The 24,255-nt window shown below is 44.8% G+C and overlaps 1 protein-coding gene across 8 annotated transcripts in view; it reads right to left on the bottom strand.

Moving 5' to 3' along the window:
* Positions 1-17,736: 17,736 nt before the first annotated feature.
* Positions 17,737-24,255, bottom strand: part of ARHGAP12 (Rho GTPase activating protein 12) — a 78,060-nt gene continuing 71,541 nt past the window's right edge. For all 8 annotated transcript variants that reach the window (XM_061996605.1, XM_061996608.1, XM_061996607.1 and 5 more), the window contains 5 exons: positions 23,375-23,473; positions 21,171-21,248; positions 20,185-20,319; positions 19,808-19,910; positions 17,737-19,386 (listed from right to left, as the gene is read on the bottom strand). In XM_061996605.1, coding sequence (XP_061852589.1) covers positions 19,212-19,386; positions 19,808-19,910; positions 20,185-20,319; positions 21,171-21,248; positions 23,375-23,473 — 590 coding nt within the window. In that variant the 3' untranslated portion in view covers positions 17,737-19,211. The remainder of the gene's footprint in view (positions 19,387-19,807; positions 19,911-20,184; positions 20,320-21,170; positions 21,249-23,374; positions 23,474-24,255) is intronic.

Below are 24,255 nucleotides of genomic sequence, written 5' to 3'. Positions count from 1 at the left end.
AATTCACCCTGTGTCTCAATACATCAGGAGACTGAAACATGCAGGTTTCAAACCCAGCTGTGCTTTGCTGAGGTTCCCAGTGAACTCCAGGCTGCAAGTCATGCTTTACTCTCCTGAGAGCTGAAGGACTACACACCCACTCCCAAGGAGTTTAGACAATTCCCGGACAACCTGCCATGTCTAGACACAGTAAGGTGAGCTAAGGATAGCTTAAGATAAACTTCCATTTTCCTCTTCCCTTATTCGGACTTACAGCACAGTCTTAACTTTGCTAATTACTTTCTTTGGCTTACTGTGAGCAGCACAGTGCCGGGATGACATTACAATATCAATCTCTCAGTGAAAGACCAATTTTGGGCTTTATGTATTTTCTGAATCTGTTAAGAATTCCCAACATCTGTTAAGAATTTGGGCACGAATGTTCATTTTGTTTTGCCAACGGATACAGCCACAGTTCCAGTAGTCTATAATAAACCTGTGAGGGGATGGGAAGATGCTTGAGAGTCATCACATGCCAACCACCAAGGAATCCTTGGCAGGCTGGGGTTTATTCTCCTCTGCTTCTGCTTCTTTGCACAAACCTAAAGCCTAAGGGCTCAAAAAGTTTTGGGTACTGCAATGACGCTCCTTGCAGCACCCAGTCTTTAGCCATGTGTAATGTAACATAACTCCCTCCTTCAGCTCTGCTTTCCCTGTGGTGGAGGTGTGTGTGGTCTCCATAGAAAAGGATAATCCAGGGGGATGCTGGTGACCTGGCACTCAGGACACGTATCGCTTAGTGCCATGGGTCCTACCATTTGGGTATTCATTGCCCAGCCTTTTTCCTCAGGTAGTCACCGAGGATGGGCTGAGAGAAAAGGCTTTTGTTTGCAAGAGGAAGACAGGATGGCTCCAGGGCTGTGCTCCTGGTAGAAGCAGCACCATTTCAAGAAGAGGGGTGTTAAAGGATGATCGCCTCTGTCCTGGGTGGCCACTATTGCTCCCCTCTGTCCCAGGCTAACAGTGTGACCATGCTTTCCCGTCAAGGTGCTCCCACCCCAGAGGAAAAGCCTCGTGGTTATCTAGAGGAGAGATGAGGAGCAAGCAGAGATGCTGAGCTGTGTGGCCTGTGAAAGAGGGTGAGCACTATCCCTGCAGCTCAGGCCATCACATGATGGAGTGCATCCACAGCATGGGGCCGCCGGTACCTTCTGAGCCAGGCATGGAGCTGAACGTCATCTGTCACGTGAGTGCTTTGATGGTGCCCTGGGTTTGGCAGGGATAGGATAAAGTTTCCCCACACAGCATCAGGGGCCATGGGCAGATGATGTGCTCCTGTGCTGAGTCACACTCAGCATCCCAGAACAGCTGACAGGAACTGCGGCTGTTTGGTCGGGCTGAGCACCGGGCTGCAGGTGGTCAATGATGACACCGGGCAGTGCTTGCTTTCTGTGCTCCTTTGCTCTCAGTATGGCTGCTTGTGCTCTCCTTGTGCCATACTATTAAATTGCCCTTAACCCACAAAGCTTCACCTTTTCCTCCTGGTTCTCCACCCCATCCTGCCGAGGTGGGGAGGAGTGAGTGAGCAGCTGCGTGGTTTGGTCACTGTCAGCGGGGTTTAAGCCAGGACAGGTGGTGAGGCTGGTGGAAAGGAGAGGGAGGTACCAGGATTACTGCTACTGCCAGGAAGTGCATGAAGTGGGAAAGGGGACTTAGAAACACTCCTGTGTTTTCTGTAGAGTCTGACCTGAGTATAGAGCAAGCATCCCAGATCTCATTTCAGGGAAGCAGCAGGTAGGGAAGAATGATCCAACCCTGTGCAGCACTATATGCTGGGGGCCACTCAGCTGGAAAGTATCTTGGCAGGAAAGGACCTGGGAATCATGGTAGTCACCAAGTTGAATGTGAGCCAGCAACTTGCCATTGGGACAAAAGTCAATGGTGTTCTGAGCTGCATTAGACAAAACACTGCTAGCAGGTCAAGGGAAGTGATCTTTCCCCTCTAGGCACTGGTGAGGCCACACCTGGAGTCCTGTGTCCAGTTCTGGGCTGCTTGGTACCAAACTGATATGGACATACAGGAGAGAGTCCAACAAAGGGCCATGGTAAGATGATGAAGGAACTGGAGCATCTGTCCCATGAGGAAAGGCTGAGAGGTACAAAGAGGATACAAAGAGGATGAAGCCAGGCTCTTTTCAGTGTTGCCTAGTGATAGGACCAGAGGCAACAGGCACAGACTGAAACACAGAAGATTCTATCTGATTACAAGGAAACACTTTTCCACTGTAAGCATAACTGAGCACTGGCACAGGTTGCCCAGAGAAGTGGTGGAGTCTCTATCCTTGGAGATACTAAAAAGCTGTCTGGTCATAGTCCTGGTCAGCCTACGCTAGGTGTCCCTACTTGAGCAGGGAAACTGGACCAGATGATATCCAGAGGTCTCTCCCAAACTCAGCCCTTTGGTGACTCTACGGTTCTGACTCTGTTTCCAGCGCCGTAAAAGTTCAGAGACCCTACAGGCACAGATACTGTTGCCTCAGGGATGATGGCACTAGCTGCCTGTATGGACTACAGAGCTCCTGTAACACTTTTGCTGCTCACCAACCTGCTGCTGACATTACAGCAATGGCAGGAAAGCTGCATGATGGTCATCAACACGGCTGATGTTTCCAGAGCAGCTTGAGTGCAATGTGCCAGCCCAGGGTGAGACGCAGGCTGGACACTCAGGAATGTCCCTCTGGGTCTGTGTGTTTTGGTGGAGCCTGTCAGGGGTTTTTTTTTCCTGTTCTTTTCTAATATTTGTAACATGCAGAAAGCAAATATGGAACATCTTGTTTCAATGCCCAGTTTGTTGTAAAAGATCAGGAATGTGGAGGCTGTGTAGCTGTAGTTGTTTGGAGGGCTGTAAACGGCCTAGAGGAATTTGTGCTGGGTTAGAGGTTTGTCCTCTTTCTTCTTCAAGCTTTTTAATCTGCTCACTGCTTGAGCTAAATAGAAACAAATTAAGGAAGTAGGCTTGCTAGCAAGAAGCACAACTTTTTCCCTTTGTAGGCTTTCTATGAGTAATCTTATGTTAACTATAAAGCAAACGCTCACAGCTGTTCTCTTACCTGCCTGCCTCAGCTCCACCTCACGCCACACAGCTGCTCCCCGGCACCTTCCGCCACGTCTGCTCAATGTGCACGTGCCTGACATTTGATGTGACAACTCTGGCAGGGTTTCCTGGGTTTGACCTTTTTTTGCAGGCCAATTGCTGTAGCAGCCGTGGCCTCTGTAAGCTGTGAAAGCAACAGGGCACCCTTCCTTCCCAGGGGTTAGCGGCAGCACGGTAAACGCAACCGCCCCATGGTGGATGTGTGAGTGGCAGGGCAGAGGGCTTGGGGTGTGTTCTTCTTTTACTGAGCAGTCTTATCTGCAGAAACATTTCCTGAGTTAGTCTCTCATCGTGCCTTGGAGATTACGTTTGTTTCCTGCTGTGGTTTGTTTGGGGTGTTTTTTTCACTGAGTTAGGTTTTTGGGCCTTGTTATTTTTATCTCTTGCTTCATGTTTGCAAAGGTTTTTTGCTGAGCCTGGTTTCTAGACTGTTCATGGGGAGAAATTCACTTCTGGAGCCGCTGTCTCTCACACTTCTCAGCATCTTCCACCCACAACTTCAGCCTGGTGGGCTTATCTCCTTTTTACTGCATAGCCTGGTAAGTTAACTTTATAGACAATCTATGACAGAGCCCAGGCAAGGTGAGGATGTGCCAATTACACCAGCTTGCTCTATAAAAACTTTATCTGGCCCTTTCAAGCAAGTCTGCTGTTTGAACAAGTGTGTCAATCTCAGCAATGCAGTGTAGAGTTACAAATAATTAAACAACTATTTTGATGAACAATAAAGACACATTTCTGACATTTTTGGTAACATGAACACATTTCTTGCAGAAGCCTTAATTTTTGCATACTTGAACTCAAAATACACTGACTATTAACTTCTCCAAAGGCTCAATTACAGTGTGAATCTTTGTCTGTCCACACAGCCTTAAGTAGAGTTATTGAGATAAGCATTGAAATAAAGGTTGCTTTGCCCCATCAGTGCTCATGCCCTGTGAGAGGAGGTGTGGAAAGCTCAGCATCTCACTGCCCCTCAGCTGGAGCGTATTCAGTACAAAGATATTTTACCTGGCACACTCTAGCTGGTATTTATTGCCTGTGTGCACTCTGAGAGTTTTCAGAGCAACAAGAATTGGCCAAATTTGGTCAGGCTGCCTGGAGATGGCAAAGGCCCATCACTAACATGAGAGTGATCTCTCAGCAGGTTTCTAAATTTCTGCCTTGAACAATAGGTGTCCCAATGCTCCCTAACAATGGTCTGTCACCTCAGGGTCTTCCCCTGAGCTCCTTCTGAGGCCTCTCTGGTTTTGTGACCGCTCCTCTCAAAGACTGCAAACCAAAGTAGAAAACCTACATAGCAAACCTTGCCAAAATGTTCTGCTTTTCCTGGTTTTACAATCCACTAGAAAGTGGTCTTGTGTTAAAGAATCTTGGGCAGCCTGAAGTGTTTATAGTTACAAATACTGACACGCTTTGGAAAAGAGGGTCGGTGAAGGTGAGTGATTCTTGCTGAAGGAGGGGAAACACAAAATGAAGGGTGATGAAGTAGAAATGGAAGGAGACTGAGGAAAAATGAGGATGATTAAAAGGAACTAAAGTTGAAGGAAAATTGTAGCTTTTTCCAAGCATGAAAAAAGCCCAAAGCTGTACCAATGGTTGAAGGTGGGTGAACACCTCAAAGCCCCTCATCTAACCATGTCCTGCTCCCTGGCCCTGCAGCACACCCCGCTGGTGCCAGGTGCTGTGACATCAAAGCAGCACTTACCTCCTCTAGTATGAAGCTCATTTTAAGCCCTAGGTGTGAGCAGAAGCTACTTTCAACCACCCTCTAACCAGACAGCTGCTTTTTAGCTGGGTACTTCTTTCTGTGAGGGTGAGCTGGGATGCAGGGAAGATGCTCTGTGTGTGACTTGAACCTGCTTCACAAGCATGCTCTGTATCTCTGGCACACTCCTTTTCTTCTTCCTCACCCTTTTGGCTTGCCGTGTTCAACAGAACACAGGACTCATTTCTTCTTTGTCTCACCGCTGCAAGCTGCTATTATTCTGGTGTCTCATCAAATACACCTGTTAAGAAGAGGCAGAAGGTGGTGGTGTAGAGTGTGGCTGGCTGGAGTGGAGGGAGCTACACGAAGAAAGTATTTTCTGCCTGCAACAGACCAAGCAGCACTAATCAGGCCAGTGCTCATCCCTATCACAGACAGAAACCTCATCTGCTCTGCTCTGCACAGTGGCAGGGTGTCACCAGAGACCTCTGTTAGGGACAAGGAAGAGGACCAGGAGCTCGTGGCAGCTGTGGGGAGAGGCAGCATGAGCCTCAAGCGATCCTTTTTGAACTTGATACAGCATCTAAACTAAACAGCTCCCCACCAGATCACTATATGTTTCCAGTCTGTGCTGACCCACGGAGCTGTTGCAGTATCTTATTTCCAGCAGGTCTGCTCTGTTAGGACGACTTTCAAATAGACCTCGTCTGCAAAGATAAAAAAAGCTAAGTAGTAGGTCTTATGGCTTCCTTTCAGACTCTCCTGTAGTAATCCAATACCATGTAAGATGATAGATGGGAGTTCTCAGGAGATGTCATACAAACTGCTCACTTTAAAACAAACAAAAAACAGTCCGGTTTTCACAATGAAACTGTTACAACTCACAGAGTCTTTGGGCCCAGGAGCCCTGGCAAGCCTAACTTCAGTGGAGATTTAGGACTAAACAGTGTTTAAATACAAACAGACAAGAAGTGCAAAATGTGGATTCAGATTGCATGGCCACTCAGAGCTGGGACTCAGGCTCAGGAGGCTTGGAAAAATCAGAGCTGGGTAGCTGCACTGACTTGCACGTGCCTGAAGCCGCTTTTCTTCCTGACTTTTGGGGCTTTTTAAGCACACAAGCTTTTTAAAATAATACTTTGGAGCAGTCACACTATTTTGTTGGCTCACCAGTTGGAGGAGTCACAGTTGTTTATCACAGTGACTCAGTGCTTGAGGAGGAGAGGACTGCACGTGAAGCTTAAGTCAAATTTGCAAAGCACCTTTTGCCTCTAAGCAGGGATGGCAGAAACAAGGTACAGAGGGTAACAGGCATCTGAGAGCATCAAATGCATCCCAGTGGGGCTATGAGTGTGTTGCCATCAGAGCTGGGGCTGTGGACAAAATGGGGCAGCTCCCAGGCAGCCAGTCCAGCACAAGGCTCTGGCAGCAGCCAAGGGCAACTTTCACAAAGCATGGTGTCGGCCCTGCGCCGCTTTTATGCACTTGCACGTCATCGTGTGCCAAAAGGAGAGAGGGGTGAATTTTTAAACCATTCTCTATTTCCCATGTTTGCTCTGGGAATGGACAAATATTTCACATTAACTATGTTCTCCTGCCAATTTTTGTCATGAGAGCATGGTCTCCAAATTGTAGAGCCCGTGAATTATAGTGGTAAACGCTGTATTGCTTTGACCTTTTGAAATGTCTCCAGCATGATTGGCTGCCTGTCCTCCCCTTCCCCCAGAGGTCAGGCAGGTTGTAAATATAGGCGAAATGGAATAGCCAGATAATCAAATTGAACCTATTTCACTGCAGTGCGGTGCAATCACTGCGCAGCGAAATTCCATCAGCGTCGGAGGCTGCATTTCGAGTGCCACAGAAATCGCTTTGTAACTGTCCAGGCGGCTCGAGGAGCGCTGTTTACCGCCTGCCACACTGCAGGCTCTGCATTTTCAAGCCTCCTTTTAGCAAAGAAGAAAAGAAATCCCAAAGCCACATAAAAAAAAAAAAAAGAGAGAAAGGCACAGGCTGCCATTTAAAACAAGCACATCATCTGAAAAAAATTACCTTGACATAGAGGATGATTGATAAGTTTTATTTGGCTTGGGCTTTGTGGTTTTTTTTTCCTTTAAAGACACTGAAATGATTCCCCTGCTCTGGAGCAGATAACGGAATTGCTTGCTGTGAGCTCACCTTCAAAGAATAAAGTACTTTAGTCGTTATTTTAGCAACAGCACTGAAGTACAGCGCATAAGCACCGGTACAAAAAGCACCATAACTCTAGCTGTGCATGAGGAGGATATTTAGGAGCAATGTTCTCTGACCAAGCAAGGTGAGAATGTGGCCATTGAAATCTGTATAGGTGATTTTTGAGTAGCGGGGGCCAAGCACAGCACCGAGCTTCTGTTACTCACAAACCCAGCGCTGCTAACAGTGGGGTAGCAGGGCATAATTAATGTTTACTTATAATCAGCGTCTCTCTATGCCAGCAATCATGGAAGACTGAAACTAAGCAGAGGGAACCAGAAACCCTGCTGCTTTCAGCTGTCTGGAACAATAATTACACAGTGCCACGGCACCTCTGGGAGTCTGGCACCATTTATCCTCCCCGACTCCCAGCGTTGGTTACCTGCCACAGAGCAGTCCCCAAAGCAACCAATCCTCAACATCATTTTCATACAAAAGGTGGAGAGAATGATAATGGCTATGCTACTGCTCTGCCTTCAGAAAGCTGGACTGATGGCTTAATTGAGGTTAAAATAAGCTCCAATCAGAGAGGTAAAAATCTAACAGGGCTACTTAATCTTATATAAATACAAGAGAGATACAAGTGCATGAGGAGAGAATAATAACTGACTCTGTTAGGGTTTCTATGGAGAATAATCATTAGCCAGGCAGTGAACAGATTGGATGAGGAGGAGGCTATTTAGCATTCATGCCCTGGTGGTAAAGGCTTTGAGCTGGAGGCTAATTTGAATTTTAGGGTTAGGTTTAGAAAGACGAAAAAGTCCCCTCTCTGGAACAAAGCAGCATCATACCCATTTTTGCCCTAGACTATGCTGAAGAAAATTAACTGACTCTGTGACCTAAGTGTGGATTGTCTAATACAAGGGAGAAAGAAATGCAGGGCAGGAAGGCGTTTGGCTGACTTGGAGACAGGGATTTGCCCTGCCCAGGGCTGTGTCCTCCAGCCCTGTTTGTGTCCCCCACCCCCACTGTACTCTTTGTACGGGGGAGAAGGCAGCCCAGCCCACCTGCCTTTCTTCAGTACCACTGGGCATGCTACCAGAAAAATAAATGAAAAGGGACCTTTTCTCTTTTTCTGCCTTACAGTTTTGTTCTCAGAGCTAATTCCCTTTAAGAACTTGAAACTAAAATACTTCTTTGGCAAATCACTTGGCAGGACTCAGATGTTTTTCTTTTTCAGACTTGTAGGTTGTTGCTCATCTGTTTTGGTAAGTTAAATTAGATGTTAGGTTTCAGAAGTATTTGAAAACCTTTCTTACAGGCAACAACATTTCAAACCCAAGCTACAATTTCAGCCCTTCTCTGTTTTGTTTACCAGCTGCTTGCAAAAGTGGTTTCTGTTACAATTACTTTCTTTTAAACAGACCATGTGAAAAAATGCAATAACTAGCTGGAGATGTGCAGATGCTGCCAAAGTACGGCTTCTCAGCTCTGTTTTCCTTCGCATGTATATCCCAGAGATGAAGGGCTGTTTCTCCTCCACCAGCAGCTCAGCTGACACAATCCCCTACCAGCTGCAGCAGGAATCTGGCCTCTAGATCTGTAGCTGGAGACAAGATAGAGAGGTGGATGATACTGCTGATTGTATTTCAGAGTTTATTTCTTTTAGTGTAACTTGAGATCCCTTCTCTCCTGCTACTTTTTAGTTCCAGCTTAGTGTTTGTTAAAGCATTATCTTGTTGTGGAATTCCAAAATCATCTTACACCCACCATGAAAGACTCGGAGGCCTGCTATGAGCTTCTGCAGTAATTTGCTTAATAGCTTTGCTTACCCCTCTCCATTTTCCTGATCTTAGCTGGAAGTCCTTCAGATTATGTCCATTGAGAGATAAAGTGTGGGCTGCTGCTCAGGGTAGCTGGATGCTCTATTACTGATGCAAGAGACCTCAGGAAAGCTATGAAAAATTACCCCTCTCCAGGCAATGAAAAATGTCAGGAGTCTCGTGGTCTCTGAGGCCTTACTGGAGAATAATTATGCTGTGAACAGATTGCTGCGTGGTGCAGGCCTCGCGGCACTCTCAAACGGAAGACTATGAGACCCCTTTAAAAGGGAGATAGATCAGAGCCCTCACACACACTTCTGGGGAGAAAGCAGGTGAGAATAAAAGGGCCATATGCCCAGACGGTTTGGCTTTGTTGAGGTGAGCAGTCCTGTCACCTCCAGCACTACTTGCAGCCAGGTAAATAAAAGATAAACATGGTCCAACAGGTAATTAAATGAGTGTTTTTAACAGACCAAACTGTGACCTGAGGTCTGCTGGTAGCCAGGCCCTGTGAGACAATGCAACAAACAGAAAAGGAGTGTGAGGTCTCAGGTGAGGAGAGGAATTGGACAAGATGAGCCTGGAAACCCCGCCTGTCCCTGGGCTGGAGAGCATGGCCACATTCAACCAGAGGATCTGTCCCACGCCTGGCTGGGGCTGTTGCCTCCCGCCTGTGCCCGAGCAGCAGGGCCCTGCTGGTTCAGCAAGCGGCCAGGGCCCTCCTGCCCACACACAGCACCATCCTGCCTGCAGCTCCAGGGCTGGCATAAGGAGGGGGAATTTTTGCAGCCTCGCAGCACTTCTGAGCATGCCCTGCAGAGGCGAGGGTAATGAGGATGGTGACCAGGACCAAGGACGACCTATGCAGTCCAGTCAAGGCAATTCTGAAGCGATTTGTGCTTAATGGGTAACAGGGGCCAGAATTTGTTAGATATTTCACCTTCCCAGGAAAGAGTCTGACAGACCCAAGTTCATTATCTGGGGGGAAGGTGACAGCACTCTTCTGCCGGATTGAACAGGAGCAAGTTTAAGGTCGCAAAAAGAGGACTAGAGTCCTCCAGTTATGTCTTCCTTCCCTTTCCAGTGCTTTAACTATAAAAAGTGGCTCCGTGCAATCGTAAGAGATGCTGTCAGACAGCTTGGTGGGGAATAGGGCTTTTGGGGGAGGGCAAAAACTTTGCCAGGGTTTGTTTGCAGGGCAGGTGGGAGGAGGCCCAGATGATGGTATCAAAGGAGCAGTAACTCAATCACTGTGACTCCGCCATCTGCTCTGCACTGGGTTATAATTTCCAGCTCTTCCAACTTCATCCGGAGTTTTGTGGCTTGGTTGGGAAACACTTTGTGTGAACAAAAAGGGAATCAGAGGCTCTGTTTTTCAGACCTTGAGCTATCTGTCAGGAAGGGGACTCAGGCACATCTTCCACACAGCAATGCACCAGGGAGAAAGTATCGTTAGCCCCAAAACTACCACTGCATGGCTTTAGGATAGTTTCTTTTCAGGGGTTAAGTTACAGCTTTTCAGCAGTGTGCAGCCTTTTCATGGTGCCTGGAAAGGAAATTCAGGCTTTGCCATGTTCTTCCCAGTGAGGCAGGTGTAGTACTGGTCACCAGCTCAGGTGAAATGGTAATACAGAGGTATGTACTTGTAATTGGTCAGACAAATCTGCTAGATTAGGCCAGATCTGCTGGTACCTTATTTTTTTCTTTACTGTTGGTTCTTAATGTTCAGAGCCTTGATTTTTTTTGGTACGTAATTATAAGATGCTGAGATCATCTCCAAGGTAAATAATTCGTTGTCACAAGCTTTGCCTTGAAAACAATAATCAAGCTAAATGTGTTTGTTCAGTGTCTCCAAAAACCTCTTCCAGCTGCCACAAGGCAGCTAACAGCAGCATCCTTCAAGTGCTGGTTTGCATGCCGTGAGTAGAAATGTAATTCCAGCTTTTCCTTGTCTCCCTGGTATGCAGCTGGCGGGGCAGCACTTGCCCAGATGACCTGACTCACAGAAGCTGTGGGCTGGGGCAGGACAACGTGGCATCAAGTCACTGCAGGATGCACAGAGGGATGTGGTGCTGGTAGCAAGCAGGAGAAGGGAACTCTAGCGTCTGCCCCAATTTTTGGCACTGGTCCTATCCAGGATGTTCGCCAGGCTTTGCAAAACTCTCTAGGGAGACAGAAGCAGGTTGTGCTGGAGCTGCTGCTTTTCATGGTAGTTTCTAAAAGCTGTCACTTCTTCCCCTTCCCTCTCCAAAGTCTGTATTTTAGGGGTCAGTACAGTCCCTTTGCAGTGCCCTGGTGCCAGCAAGCTTGCTGGTGCTGCCTCAGGCTGCATTGCCCTTGCCCACTGCCCACCCCTGTGAGCAGCACTTTCTACCTGTGCTCTGGTCCCTGGTGCTCCTGCAAAGCTTTTACTTGCATGGACAGCAAGAGTTGCAGTTGCCTGGCGGTTGATGTCACCCAAACCTGTCATTCTGAACAGGAATAAGAGTGAACAGCTCAGCTTCAGAGTCCTGGTGCAGCTGCCCATAATGGTTTTCATTTTCCTCCCTGTTACTTAATGCCAGTTTTCCTTGCCAACGCTTCTGAGTAGATGCATAAATTTTGGAGCACTTGATATATCAGCCCTTAAGCTGAGCTTCTGCTTTTTCCAAGGACATGCCCCTGCAGATGTCAGGCAGACTGATTTGTACACCTCTCTTCCTCAAAATCCTACCAAGGCAGGCAGAGACCTCCAGCCTACAGCCAGTGCTGGGGCATGGTAGCTACAGCACTTGTCCTTAAGCCACTCTGCTATATCTAAAATGGGGCTTAGGGGCCTAAGTGGCAACTTGAGGGAGAAAAGCATGCCTTGATTGCTGTATGGCTTCAGGGGCTGTAAGGTTTCTAGTCCCAGAAGTGTCTGGAAATCCGAGATTCAGGGATGGATTCAGGAACACTCAGACCAGAGCTTCTGTGTCAGCTGGGAGTGGGAGTTTTCAGGACACATCAGTGGGGTTGGACATGCCCATAAAGCAAAGGCTGGGGAATACTTGGAGGGTGAGTATCGAAGGGTGAAGGGGCAGTGAAGGCTATTCTGACACTGTTTTATTTAGTAGGTGAGTGCTGAAGGCATCTCCTTGAGGAGAGTGTAAACTCACACTTGCCTGCCCATGCTCAAACCAGATGGCTGTGTGACATCCAAGGAAAGATTAAGAGGATTGAGTTTGCTTAGTCTAGAGAAGGGAGACACAGTGACCTTTTATAGTTTCATGGCTTGCTGTTGTGTGAGTAGAGATACAGGGGAAAATAGCTCTGCATGTACATTGCAGAACGGGATAAAAGCAATGGGTGAAAGTAAGGCAAAGTAAGGAAGAAGATGAAAGTAAACTGCATCAAGGGCTACTTGGATGTGCAAAGAGAAAATCTTCCTGAGTGGGATGAGAATCATGTGGTAGGTAAGCCTGTCTGGGAGACTCTGCCCTCTCACAGCCTTGGCTTCTGTGCCCACAGTTGCCTTCATGCCCCTACCTGTGGCTGGGGAGAGCTGTGTGCTGGCTAGGGAGGGCAGGGATGGGCAGGAGCTTGGAAAGGCTGCTCAAAGGCACATTTTGCTTGTTTTTTTCCCAGATCTTCCTTTGCTGGGCCGGGGAGAGGCTGCAGTGCTGGGGCCCACATGCCAGTGGGGCTGCCAGCGCCTGTTCCTGCCCCAGTGGTCACCTGATGGCAGCTCATGGCTTTGAGGATTTCTTTAGTAAGAGTCATTTTAAAGAGGGAAACCTTTGTGACTGCAAGCACACAACTCTTCAGGCTGTGGTAAAGAAAGAGTAACTTTAACTACTTTATTGAACTCGTGCTCATTCGTGGGGCCAGTGGCAGTGGCTGGTACTGTCACAGCCACCCCAGTCCCCAGACACTCCCTGGCACAGTGAGGCTGTGAGTGCTGCCATGGGTGATGGGACAGGTTTGCTCAAATTTCTTCAGGAGAGAGAAATGGAGATGAAGCTTTGGCCAGCAGAAGTGTTTTCATTTGATATTTGATTTGAATGGCTAAACAGGAACAGGAACCCAATGGCTAAATGGAAGGCTATATGCCAACTTCATTCATAGATCCCTTAAAACCAAAGAGGACCATTATAACCACACTATCTGGCCTGCAACATGCCATAAGCCTTAGCTCATGACCTAGCAAATTAGAAAGGCAGCAGGAAGGAAGGAAAGACGCTACTCCCACCTCTGGCTTGTACAGCACAGGCATTGCTTCTGCCATCCAGGACCAATGCTGGCAAAATGGAGTTTGCCTTGCCAGTAACAGCAGCACTCAACGTGTCATTGCACTGCAGACTGTCCTCACATGCTCAGGCTTTATCTCAGGGATGCAAAGAAAGCCCAGAACACATTAGGACAACCACCTGGGGAGTTAGTTATGATTTTTAAGAGCTAATGATGCCGCCCACTGTTCAATGTTTATAATAAACTGTCTTCTCCCTCTCTTCACTAAATTGTGCATATATAGGGGAAGAAGCTGTACCCACAGACACCCTGAGCACCTGGCTTGCTGCACAGAGCTGCTTTACTCCAGAAACAGGAAAGGTGGATGGAAAGTTCTGTATCTTTGTGCATTTGATTGGAGCAGGCTGGGAAGCTCAGGCAAAAGAAGGGGAAAAGTATGATCCTGGACTGTGTCTACAGCATTTTAATGCAAACCTGAAGCTTGTGCTGTCCTCTCGACAGCTGGCTCACTGCTCAGCCTACAGGAACAATATGGATGGGATTCAATGGTTGCATGGAATCCCCTCAGTCTCACACCATACATAATTGCTTGGCTCATGTACATTCCTGCAAGACAGGAGGAGGATGGGCACTGTGGGGAACAGGGGAGCAGCATGCAGCTTGCCTGAACTAAAACCTGGAAAAGACCATCTTTTCATTCTTCTGGTCTGGGATTTTTGCCTTTCGTTGCTGTTGCATTTGCATTCTCATTTAGCATGAATGCTGATGGTTACTGAAATGTCTGTGTGTGAGTGTCCAGGGCCTCAGCCCCAGCAGAGAAGCAGTGCTCAGGGCAGAGCACAGCACGGCACATTCCAGCCCCCGCGCTCCAGCCTCTTGGACAAATAAGGAAGTGAATGGTCCAAGTCGGATTGACTTTCAGCACAGCAGGAATACCAGGTGGGTGGATGCAGGAAAAGGGGAGATTAACAGGAAAGGAAGACTTGTCTTTAAGACTTCAAAGAGAAAACCTAGAGCAGGACTAGTATATTGGCAAGAACAGCACTTCACAGCTATTTCATAGCAGGAAATGTGACAATCTTCATTGTATATTCAAGTGCCAGGGGAGAGGCTCTGCCTCTTACATGTCTCCATTTTCCTTCAGGGAAGGAGGAGTGGGTCAAGTACATGTGTTGGCAGAGGCCTTGGCAAGGCCAGCACCCACAGAAGATGAGCTGGCTCCATCCTGGGGACAGCAGGTGAACTTAGTGTCAGCACTCTACAGCAGAAGTCCTGGTGAACAAAGTACTGCCCAGCTCAGCCCAGCCTGGTAGGAAAGATTTCTTGGGAAAAAAAAGTGGCTTTCAGCTCTGTTTCTAAGTCAGGTACCTACTAACTAGCTAGCAGGAGGCTCACATGCAGAAAGCTAACAAGGGCCCCCTAGCTCAGCATCCCCCTCCTCAGAAAGAAAGGGCAGTGAGAGCTGGCATAATCAGTGGTCAGGTAACAACACCACCAGCCATTTGCTCCAGCCATTTGGCTGCAACACACCATGAACTAGACAAGCTGACCCATATTTATCTTCCAATGCCTGATGGCAGTTTTTAATTATGGTATTTATTTATTTAGAGGACAGCTGCTTCTTTCACACTACAAATTGACAAACTATTCTGAGCAGATTTGTACCATCCATGCAACTCTAAACTAGTTATGAAGACAGTTTAGCTTGGATTTGGGGTTTTTTTTTTCTGCATACACACACTTCTCAGCTTCACAGAATTCTTCTGGTGTGCTGAGATGATTGTAACAGATGGGACTACCCATGCTCCTCAGGATCTGGTGCCACAAGGTTCGGATCTTGGATAGAGCTCTCAGTGCCATCAGAATAATGCTGCCAAACTGAGAACAAGTTCATTTTTCTATCAGATAAATGCTGGTTGTGAATTCAGGATTACATTGAAAGAACTTAGTTCTTGACTCCTGTTAGCACTCAGGTGTTTGGGTCAACTGGACCTGGACACAAGCACATCACTGAGGAACTGACACATAGAAGCCACTCTGGAAGAGCCCAGAAAGGCTGGCACTGCCATTTTGCAATGTCCCTTGAACACCACCTGTTTAAAGAGCAACTTACCCTTACAAAGATATTCAAGCCTTCATCTTGAAGTGGAAAAAGAAGTAAGAGAAGCAGCAAAACCCAAAACCTCACAGTCTTGGCAACCTGGCTTTCTCCCAGGCCTCTGGCCTGAATTCCTGCAGATTTTCGAAGTAAGGGACTGTTTCTCTGCTATCTTTGCTTGTCCATCACACCTGCTTAGTCTGGCTGCCTTCAGTGCTTTGCATTATTCCCCCTCCCTAGCCAACTACATCTTAGTGCAATAAGCTGCAAGATGAGGTGCTATGACAAATAAACCTGATGCCATCCCTGCTTGTTCCACTTTGCAGCTTAAAGTTTTCTGACTGCAACACTGATTTCTTCTTTAGAAAGGAAGTAGTAGCCAAGTACCTTAAACTCAAATCCACTGAGGAAGGTGTAGGCAACTCTAATATTAGAGCTGCCATTTAATTCTAAAGGCAATAAAAAGGAGCAAGAGGCCAAGTCGCCTCTGAATGTCTTTCATGTTGGTTTGTTACACAGTGTGATCTTGTTTTACAAGTGCTCTGTTTACAAGAATGCTGGGGGGGTGGGGGTGGGGAGGGATGTTCATTTACATCCCACAATCACATAGGGCTACTTTTGTAAAGGTCTGATCCAGTCTGAGCAGCTGCTTGCCCACAGAACTTGGCAATTGTGGAGGCTAATTAAGATTCTTCAGAGGAGCTCTCCTCTCCTGTCCTCTCCCCTCCCTGCTCGCGCCGGCGGCTGCAGAAGGCCTCATTAGCCATGCTGTACCTCCCCCTTCGCCAGCAGAATGCCCCACTGTGCTCACTTTGCCATACAGCTTATGAATTAACCAATTGATTCTGAAAATATCAATACTTTGGGACTAAATAAAGCTGTTCCCTTTAAGGGGAAAATGTCAGGGCTCCACCTAGGAATAAACTGATACTGGATTACCTACAAACTCCCTTCTCTCTGACGCTGCAAAGCGAGGATTCACTTTGCAGGACACAATGGGCTCAGTACAAAGGGTATTTATCATGGCTTTCTGTGAAGATGGGGAGGAAAGTCTGGGCCTGGTCACTAAGTGTGATCTATCACTTGCATGCAGGAAGATTTATTTACATGCAACTCTGATTTTCAATTACTTTACATGAAACTACTGTGTATATTTGCCCCTTTTTTTTGTGTCCCCTTCACTTGAAAGCTGAAGAAAGAAGAAACCCGTACCTGCACTATATCAAGCAGGTCTGAGAGCTGCTTGGCATAACACAGTGCAACTGAACTACAGAGCTGAACACAGCTCCAGTACTGGAACAAAATTTCAGCTTGCATCAGTACCTAACATTATAGCTCCAGTACCTTTGAATGATCATGGCTGCAGAAGTTTATATTCAGACTGTAAACTGGTTTTAAATCACAGTCAAATCCTGTTTAAAGCCCAAATTGAGGAATATATAAATCCAATTACGTTTCATTGAATACAAATAGCTTTCCCCTGCTGTGTTTGTGCAAAAATCTGGGTTTGGTTTTTTTAAAAGAAAGCTAAGTGCAGGCATAAGAGAAGGTATTTCAAGCAGTGAAGAAACCCAAGGTGCAGACACACGCAGTTCCACGCACACCACCAGTTTGGACGGTCTCCTCTTCCTGAATGTTTCAAGTGTTTAGCTACATTCCCTTTCAATCAAAAAAGGCTACTCCCCCAAACTAAAATGAGGACATTAAAACATATAACAACTTCACTGCACACAACCATACCACATATTGCAGTAACAAAATGCTTTATTTGGGGGGAATACAAGGAAAAGTGTGACATCCTTGTTACCAAATTGTCTTAAAAAGGCATTCTTTCTTTGAAAAACTTACACACTCGTACAGAAAAGGTGACCCATGGATAAGCCCTCTCATTCAACAGTGGCAATTCTTTTTGTTTTTACAGCTGAAGGTGGGATTTCAATAATCTAGAGGAAAAGCTTTCCACATTGCTACTCTTTTTCCCCCCCTCGCAGGGCTCGGGCCCAGCAGCCTACTGCATGGCAGCCAACACCACGTCGAGATGGAGCTTTCAGAGTTCTCACCCAGGTCGCTTTGCAACAAACCACAAGACTTCACCATTACCACAAGAAGACAGTGAGAAAGCCACAAGGTAACTCATCTTCTCTTTTATCTCTGAAGACTTTTCATGCAAGCCCTATTCTCGTACCATTCATCTGATTACCCCTCAGTACTTCACCACACATCCCCTCTGCCGTAAGCCAGAAACTGTGAAACAGTTGTTTCAAACAGATCTGTGTTGTGAAACAGATCAAAGGCAGAACATAATTATTTCCCCAACGTATCTGCTTTCTGCACAGCGCGTTCCAAGTTAAGTTGGGACAGGTTTTAAAGACCGGAAATTTATATCCATAACTTACTTCTGCCCTTTCTGAGCCTTATGTTAGAATTTAAGTCGTTAAAGAAAGGGACTGGGAAGTTCCTAAAATCATCAGATTATAAAGTAAGTGTTTATCTTCTAATTCAGCACAACTCTTTGCCACAGGTAGTATCCGTGCTAAGCAGTAAGATACACTGGTCTTAAGGGGTTCATCTTGTCTGAAGTGGGAATGGCAAACTCTAAGAGAACTAATGGTTTTCTTTATTCAGGTTAGACATAACAAATATGTCAGATACAGCAGTTAGTCTAGAAAAATACATTTAAAAAAATCTTCAGCAGACCATGCTCCCTGTAACAAAATCTTTCAAAACCAATTTTACAAATTATTCTACATTAAAGTAAAAAGAAAAAAACCTCTTAAATTTAGCATCATGGGTTCCATCAAACATCTAGCTATCAAAACATGAGTTTCACTATTTGTAGATGTTAGAATTCATTATACATTTTTCTAATGTATCCTGTACATATTAAATAACCTAAAAAGGCTCCTCTTGTAGTGCATTAACAATTTAGCAAGCACACTCAGTATTTCTCCAGTACCATTTGCATTACAGTTATTTGCCCGCAAATGTAATTAACATCTAAAAGTGCACACAGTTAGGTCCCCCCGTCCCTCCCCATAACCTCTTTCCCTTGCTGAAACCCAGACATCCACTGGAAACATTAAGCTACTGTAGCTAACCTACCCATGATTAGAAATGTGTGACTAAAACCTTCTTCAACTATACAGGAACTGAATTATATACAAGAATCAAAAGGACCACCTGTATTTACATCAAGAAACTTCCACTACCACAGCATCATACCAAGAACTCAGTACAGTGTTACAGTTGGTATTTACTTTAGGACTTTAGCTTTAAATCAGTATAAGACAAAACTTAGCTCAGGAAATACCCTGAGAAAATGAACATGTTTATTAAATATGACTTCTATTATGCCACAGGACATATATCGATTACTGGACATTCTTACAAGTTCAGTGTTTGAAATAGTGTGCTGTTCTAGAAAAGCAACTACAAGGCTCCAGAAAGGTTGCTGGGGAAAACAAAGAAAGCAAAGGAAAAAGAAATGAAAATGAGGGGGAAGGGGTATGGGGGGAAGGACATCAGATATCAAGTGAAGAAATAGATTGGAGTAGCTAAATCAAACTGCTAGCACAAGTTTAAGACAGTCACTGCATGCAGAAACCCCCTGGAAAAGCGTCATAGAGATCCGAGTAGGTTGTAATACACAAGCTGAAGATGTAACTTCACTGAATTTTTCTATACCAGTTGGTAGGACTTTTCCCTATCAAGTGAAAGAACTTTAAGATTAAATTCCAGATTATCCAGTTTGAGATTAATAGCTTTACTCTCCAAGAAATCCAGTGTATGAACCTATGTTACATTTTTCCAATGCTACTTAAAAAAAAAAGGCAAACTATAAACTTCTCAATTCACTTTCACACTGAACTTTTCAAATAAATCCAAAGTGTTGTCTTTAATTCGCATTAAAGTGGTCAAACATTTCTCCTGTTTCTCCTCTCCCCAAAAGTGCAAAAAAACAAGTTGCTGCTTGGTCCACAAACATAATACATCATGTACAGCGAGAGATTTTCCTTCTGATGGAGTACTGCTGCCAACCGATCACTTCCAGTTTCTACTCCAAGAAAAATGTCAGCGTCCAAAGATGGAATTCAATTCCAGCAGAATTAATTCTACAATCTGATTCTGGTACACTGTGTGGACTGCTATGTTACCAGTCTCTTTCTCTGGTTTTAATAAGGTTGGACCAAAAACTATTGCTACACTTTGATAGGTCATTCGGTTCTTCTCTCCGTTTTCTACAACTCTGAAAAATAAAAACAAAACAAAACCACAAGAAGAGACTTAATGTCAGAGTGACAGGATGACAGGAGAAAGACCTAGTTCAAAGCTAATGACTATCCACAGTATTTATTTAGCGAGTAGTCTTCTTATTAGGACACAGAGCTGCTGGGATTCCCCTCACTACGGAAGAGATTTGCTTTGAAATGCTATCCCTGATCCTCTCAATCCCTTGAACACAAGGACTTGGCAGTACACACCATAGCTATGAGACCCTGTCTGTTTGGTGCTCTGATAGTTTATTTACAGACTGATGTATTGTTTTCATTAAGTCCAACACAGACAAGAAAAATGCACTGGCAACACTCACCCAGCACTGTTAATTGGGTTACTTAGTTTTAAAGAGGATCACCAGTACAAAGCTTTTCCTTCTGTCTGCTACTTACCTCTTGAGGTGCCTAAAGAGTACCTGCATAGTATCCTGGTTTGGCTTTGGCAACTGTTTGATTAAATCTTTAACTGCATGGACACGATGTCTTGGTTCTTGTTCTGTAAAAGGATGAGGCATAGAAACAAAAGGTTCAGGTTTTTAGTTTAAAACCTTCGCATTAAAAACTTAACAGAGAAGCGAGGGGTTTGCTAATCCGAGATCGAACACTGCCACCTCCTGCCAAGCCGCCGCATTGCCGACAGGCCACTTCAGGTAGGCCGCACACACGCTCAGAGCCAAAGAGCTTCCTTTCTGCTGCCCAAAATAATTAACTGAACTGGTCGAACTGAGCAGGACTTGTACAAAAAGCACCCGCGTGTTTCCCAGACTTACTAATTGCATTGACAAAGTCATTGAAGTGATTATAAGTGAAGAGTGGCTCTGGCAGTTCTCTGAAAAACATCTTCAGAGCTCCCGTGATGACATGTATATCTTCCCATTTACTGTCATTCAGGTCTAGTTTCTCATCTGAGAAAGACAAATGAATAATGTTAGTAATTGAACTACGTTCTTAAACAAATCCAGCTTCTCTTCTGCACTTACTGCTTTTAAAGCAGTGAGGGCTCTTACTCCACTTCGGCCCGTTCTCTGCTGAGGTACTGAGCTGCAGCAGTGTAAAAGGGGATACAAAAACTCAACTCCTAGAGACAGAGATGGCAAAACTCAGCCCACTGCACTGCATGGAGCACCTTTACACCGGGGCTGTTTTCCACAGGGGAACAGGAGCAGATAACGTGACACAAAATTCACTGTTAGACCTGGCCAGCTGGGAAATCGGAGGTCAGGCTGCAGATGGGCTACAGTCCTCTCCCTAGTTGCAAGCTGCCCATTGATTCCCACTGAACAAAACACTAAGATACAGCCACATGAAAGGGTTTTATACACAGAGTGTGGGTAAGAGGAGTTATGCACCCCCATACTAACAGGCAGCAGTAAGTCTCGCTAAAAAGCATTAACTTAAAATTTCAATGCTAGTGGAAGCTTAATAAGCTTATTGGTTTTCCATAAGGTATGAAGTTACTTTGTTTGAAGTAATTCCCCCTCCACTCTCCAATTCTATTACCACCTCTCTTTAGAATCATGTTCTAGCACCACCTCTACACTCCACATAAGACCAAATCTCCAGGATGCTGGGTTTTTCAAAGGATGTGTGTTACACACTAAATTCTACCATTCTGAAGTAATTTTACTTTGAAGATGACAATCATTTCTCATGAAAGACTGCAGTTATACATTAAGAACTTTTTTTCCCTGAGCTTTCTATGAACTTCATTGGTCTGAAAACATATGGAATTGTAGTACAGCGGAAGGAAGCTTACCATGATTGACTGCAAATCGCAGCTTCTGTATCACTGCAAGATTGCCACTGACACGGTACAAGCCATCAACATCTAATCCTAAAACAAAGGGATAAATCCATTTTAACACCTTACACACATCTATGAAGTCTGAAATCATTAGGCTGCTTCTTTATAGGTCTACTCAGTAAAATTAAAAACACAAGAAACCCACCTTGTAACAAAGCACACTTTGTTCAACAAAAAAGAAATCAAAAACAAATGACAAACAAAAAAAGAAGTCAAAGCTAACTTTTTTGATGGGCAGGGCACTTCAGAGGAGGTTTAGTTTGCTGACAGAGGTTTGGTAGCATCAAGCTTAAAGGAATCTCTAAGACTTCCTACACAGTAGAACAGCAGGAATGAGTCAACAGCTCCAAGTTTCCCCAGTGAGACCAGATATTGTGTTTAAGGTGCACTCAGTGGGTGCCAGGGACTATATGGAACTCCAACATGCAAGAACCAAGTATTTTGTGGATGTTCAATTTTTTTAATGTATGGTTAAGAAAAATCAAATTAAGTCATGCACAGAGAGCATCTCAAAGTTGTCAAGTGACCAGGTTTGCATGGAGAAGAAATGATGTGCATGCATACTCATCATCATCACCCAACAGCCTACAAAACTAAAAGGGTAGTCCTTGCTTTTATGGTATTGCACACTCAACCAGAAAAAAAGAAAACTGTGTCTCTGTGGTTGCTACTGCAGTTACTCAGAAGTGATTAGGAAGTAATGAATTTAAATGCAACACCACTTGAATGCAGCATGTGAGTCAGTGCTACTGAAAGGGTGAGTGCTGCTAAAATACCTCCAAGTCCCTGTGGCTCGTCAAGGAGTTGGCTGATGCAACACAGCACAGCTACCAGCACCATCTGACATATCCCTCTTCCCCATAATCCACTAGTCATCCCTTTACAGAAAGAACTTATTTGAAGTCTATTGGCAATAGGAAGAAGAGTTGGAGAAGTGGGGAAAAACAGCTGTTCATTTCTGCCAGCCTCCCCTCAGGTATTTAAAAAAGGAAAACTTCACCACTATCTTCACTGCAGCCCTGTCTTTAAAATAAAAAAGAAACAAAAAATAAAAAAAGAACAAAGCAAAATAACTGCTTTCTCACAACCTGCAGATCACAGGAATCAAGCCTGCTGTTACAAGCAAGGCGGTAGTTTGTCAAACTGGAGTAAGACAGCCTTTTTTCCCCTCCCAGGCCATAAGACAGCAGCAGTGAGAAAGAGGACTACATGTAGTTTGCAACAAAATCCTAAAAGGAAGACACCTTGACATTCACATGTAGTATTCTCCTGTAAAACTTACCCAGATTCTCAAGAGAACGTTCTCAGATTAACAGACTGCCATATATTTGAATGATGATTATGGAGATTCCACAATCCCCTCTCAGTCATCTTTTCCAAGAGACAGGGTAATGACAACAGCAAGAAACAAGCAAGAAAACCAGCACAGACTAGAGCCAAGTCAAGAGTCATAACTAATGTATTTTTCAACAAAAATGTGAAGATGTCCCTGACATCAGACAACCCAGAAGGTCATGTGCAGCCTTCGAACATATCACTTTCTCAGTTATTAGGTAGTAAAAGACTTATTGTCAATGAAAGCAACCAAAAATTGAGTCAGTATGTAGACATTATCTCCAGAATTGCATAAAATCCCACATAGCAATTGGTGTAACTGGCTGAAGGGCATCAGAGGCTTGTCTTCTGGTAATCAACACACATACAGAGCAGGAACACAACTTTTTTCCCAGAAGTTTGTTTCATGAAGTTTTAATATAAATTATTGTTAGCGTGCTTAAACCTTCCAGAAATCAATGGTTGCATTTTGATGGTCTCTCTCTTTTCATCTGAAAAAAAAACCCTTGACGGGCTGAGCTCTTCCATTACTTCTTGTAACCTCTCCTTCCTTAGAGCCTTGCTGCCAGGAAGCTGTCCTGCCTTTTCCTCAGCTTGAAATATATCGAAGCACATCAATTTCCCAGATACAAAATTTCCTCCCCTCTGCCCAGTTTGGATCCCACCTGCCTCCTCACCCTTGAAAACCCATTGTTATCTGCAGATACAAATTTCAGATTATTCTCCCCAAATAAATCTACATCATTTTAAGGATTAAAACATTCAAACTTAGATAGTGTGGTGAACAAGAGAGATTTGGAAACAAAAAACTTCAACCATACCATGTTCCTCAACATGCTCAATGCACAGCTTGACGAACTTTGGCACCGTGCTGTTTTCTCTTTGACACAAGCTGGTGAGATTGGAACCAAACACTTGATCTGGAACCAAGTAAAGAGACTGATTTACAGTGGAACAGGACTCAAGTGACAGAACTAGTTCACGTTAAAACAAACCTCTACAAAGGGCAAAGCCTACTGGGTACAACTATCGCACTATTAGAGTGAAAACAGGAAAGTTTTGAATAGAATTCTCAGCAGCTCCCGGCAAGAAAAAGCTCCCAGTAAGAAGGAATGTCAGCAGTTGCACAGAGCTGAGTGTCTAGGGAAGGAACTTTTGCTACTGCAGTAATTTTAAACCATCAGGATATACTTGTAAGACTCATATGGTTACGGCTGTAATGAGAAAATGTCCTGTTACACTCCATTCCTGTTCCGAGTTCAAAATATGTTTACTGTAACCTTTGTTAAAAATCCAAATAGATACAGAACTTTAACCAAAGTGAAAGGTTTTGGCATTGCTTGGGGGAAAACCCTATATAATTTCATCTTTCATTGCACCTACTGTTTAACCCAGCATTGCACATTCATTTACTTCAATGTGGGGTCTTTTACTTCTAATATTTTTAAGTTCTGACGGGGATTTGTAAGAGAGACCTTTACATCCCAGAGTCTTGTTTTCAAAACTACACAATCCAGGGGGGGTGTTTTCTATCACAAACTGGAGCAAAAATGAAAAATCAGCTTGGGTAGAGAACAGTTTCTTCCAGCATCTCAGTGTATTTGAGCAACATGTTAACTCCTCTTTTTCAGATTATGTTATCACCAAAATATCTCAGACCCATTTCTACGGTTTTCATCAAAGATGGCCAAATAATAGATGT

Source organism: Colius striatus, chromosome 5, assembly GCF_028858725.1.
Source record: "Colius striatus isolate bColStr4 chromosome 5, bColStr4.1.hap1, whole genome shotgun sequence".
NCBI lineage: Eukaryota > Metazoa > Chordata > Aves > Coliiformes > Coliidae > Colius > Colius striatus.
Note: the sequence above shows the minus strand (reverse complement) of the source record. Positions and strands in the feature narration are given on the sequence as shown.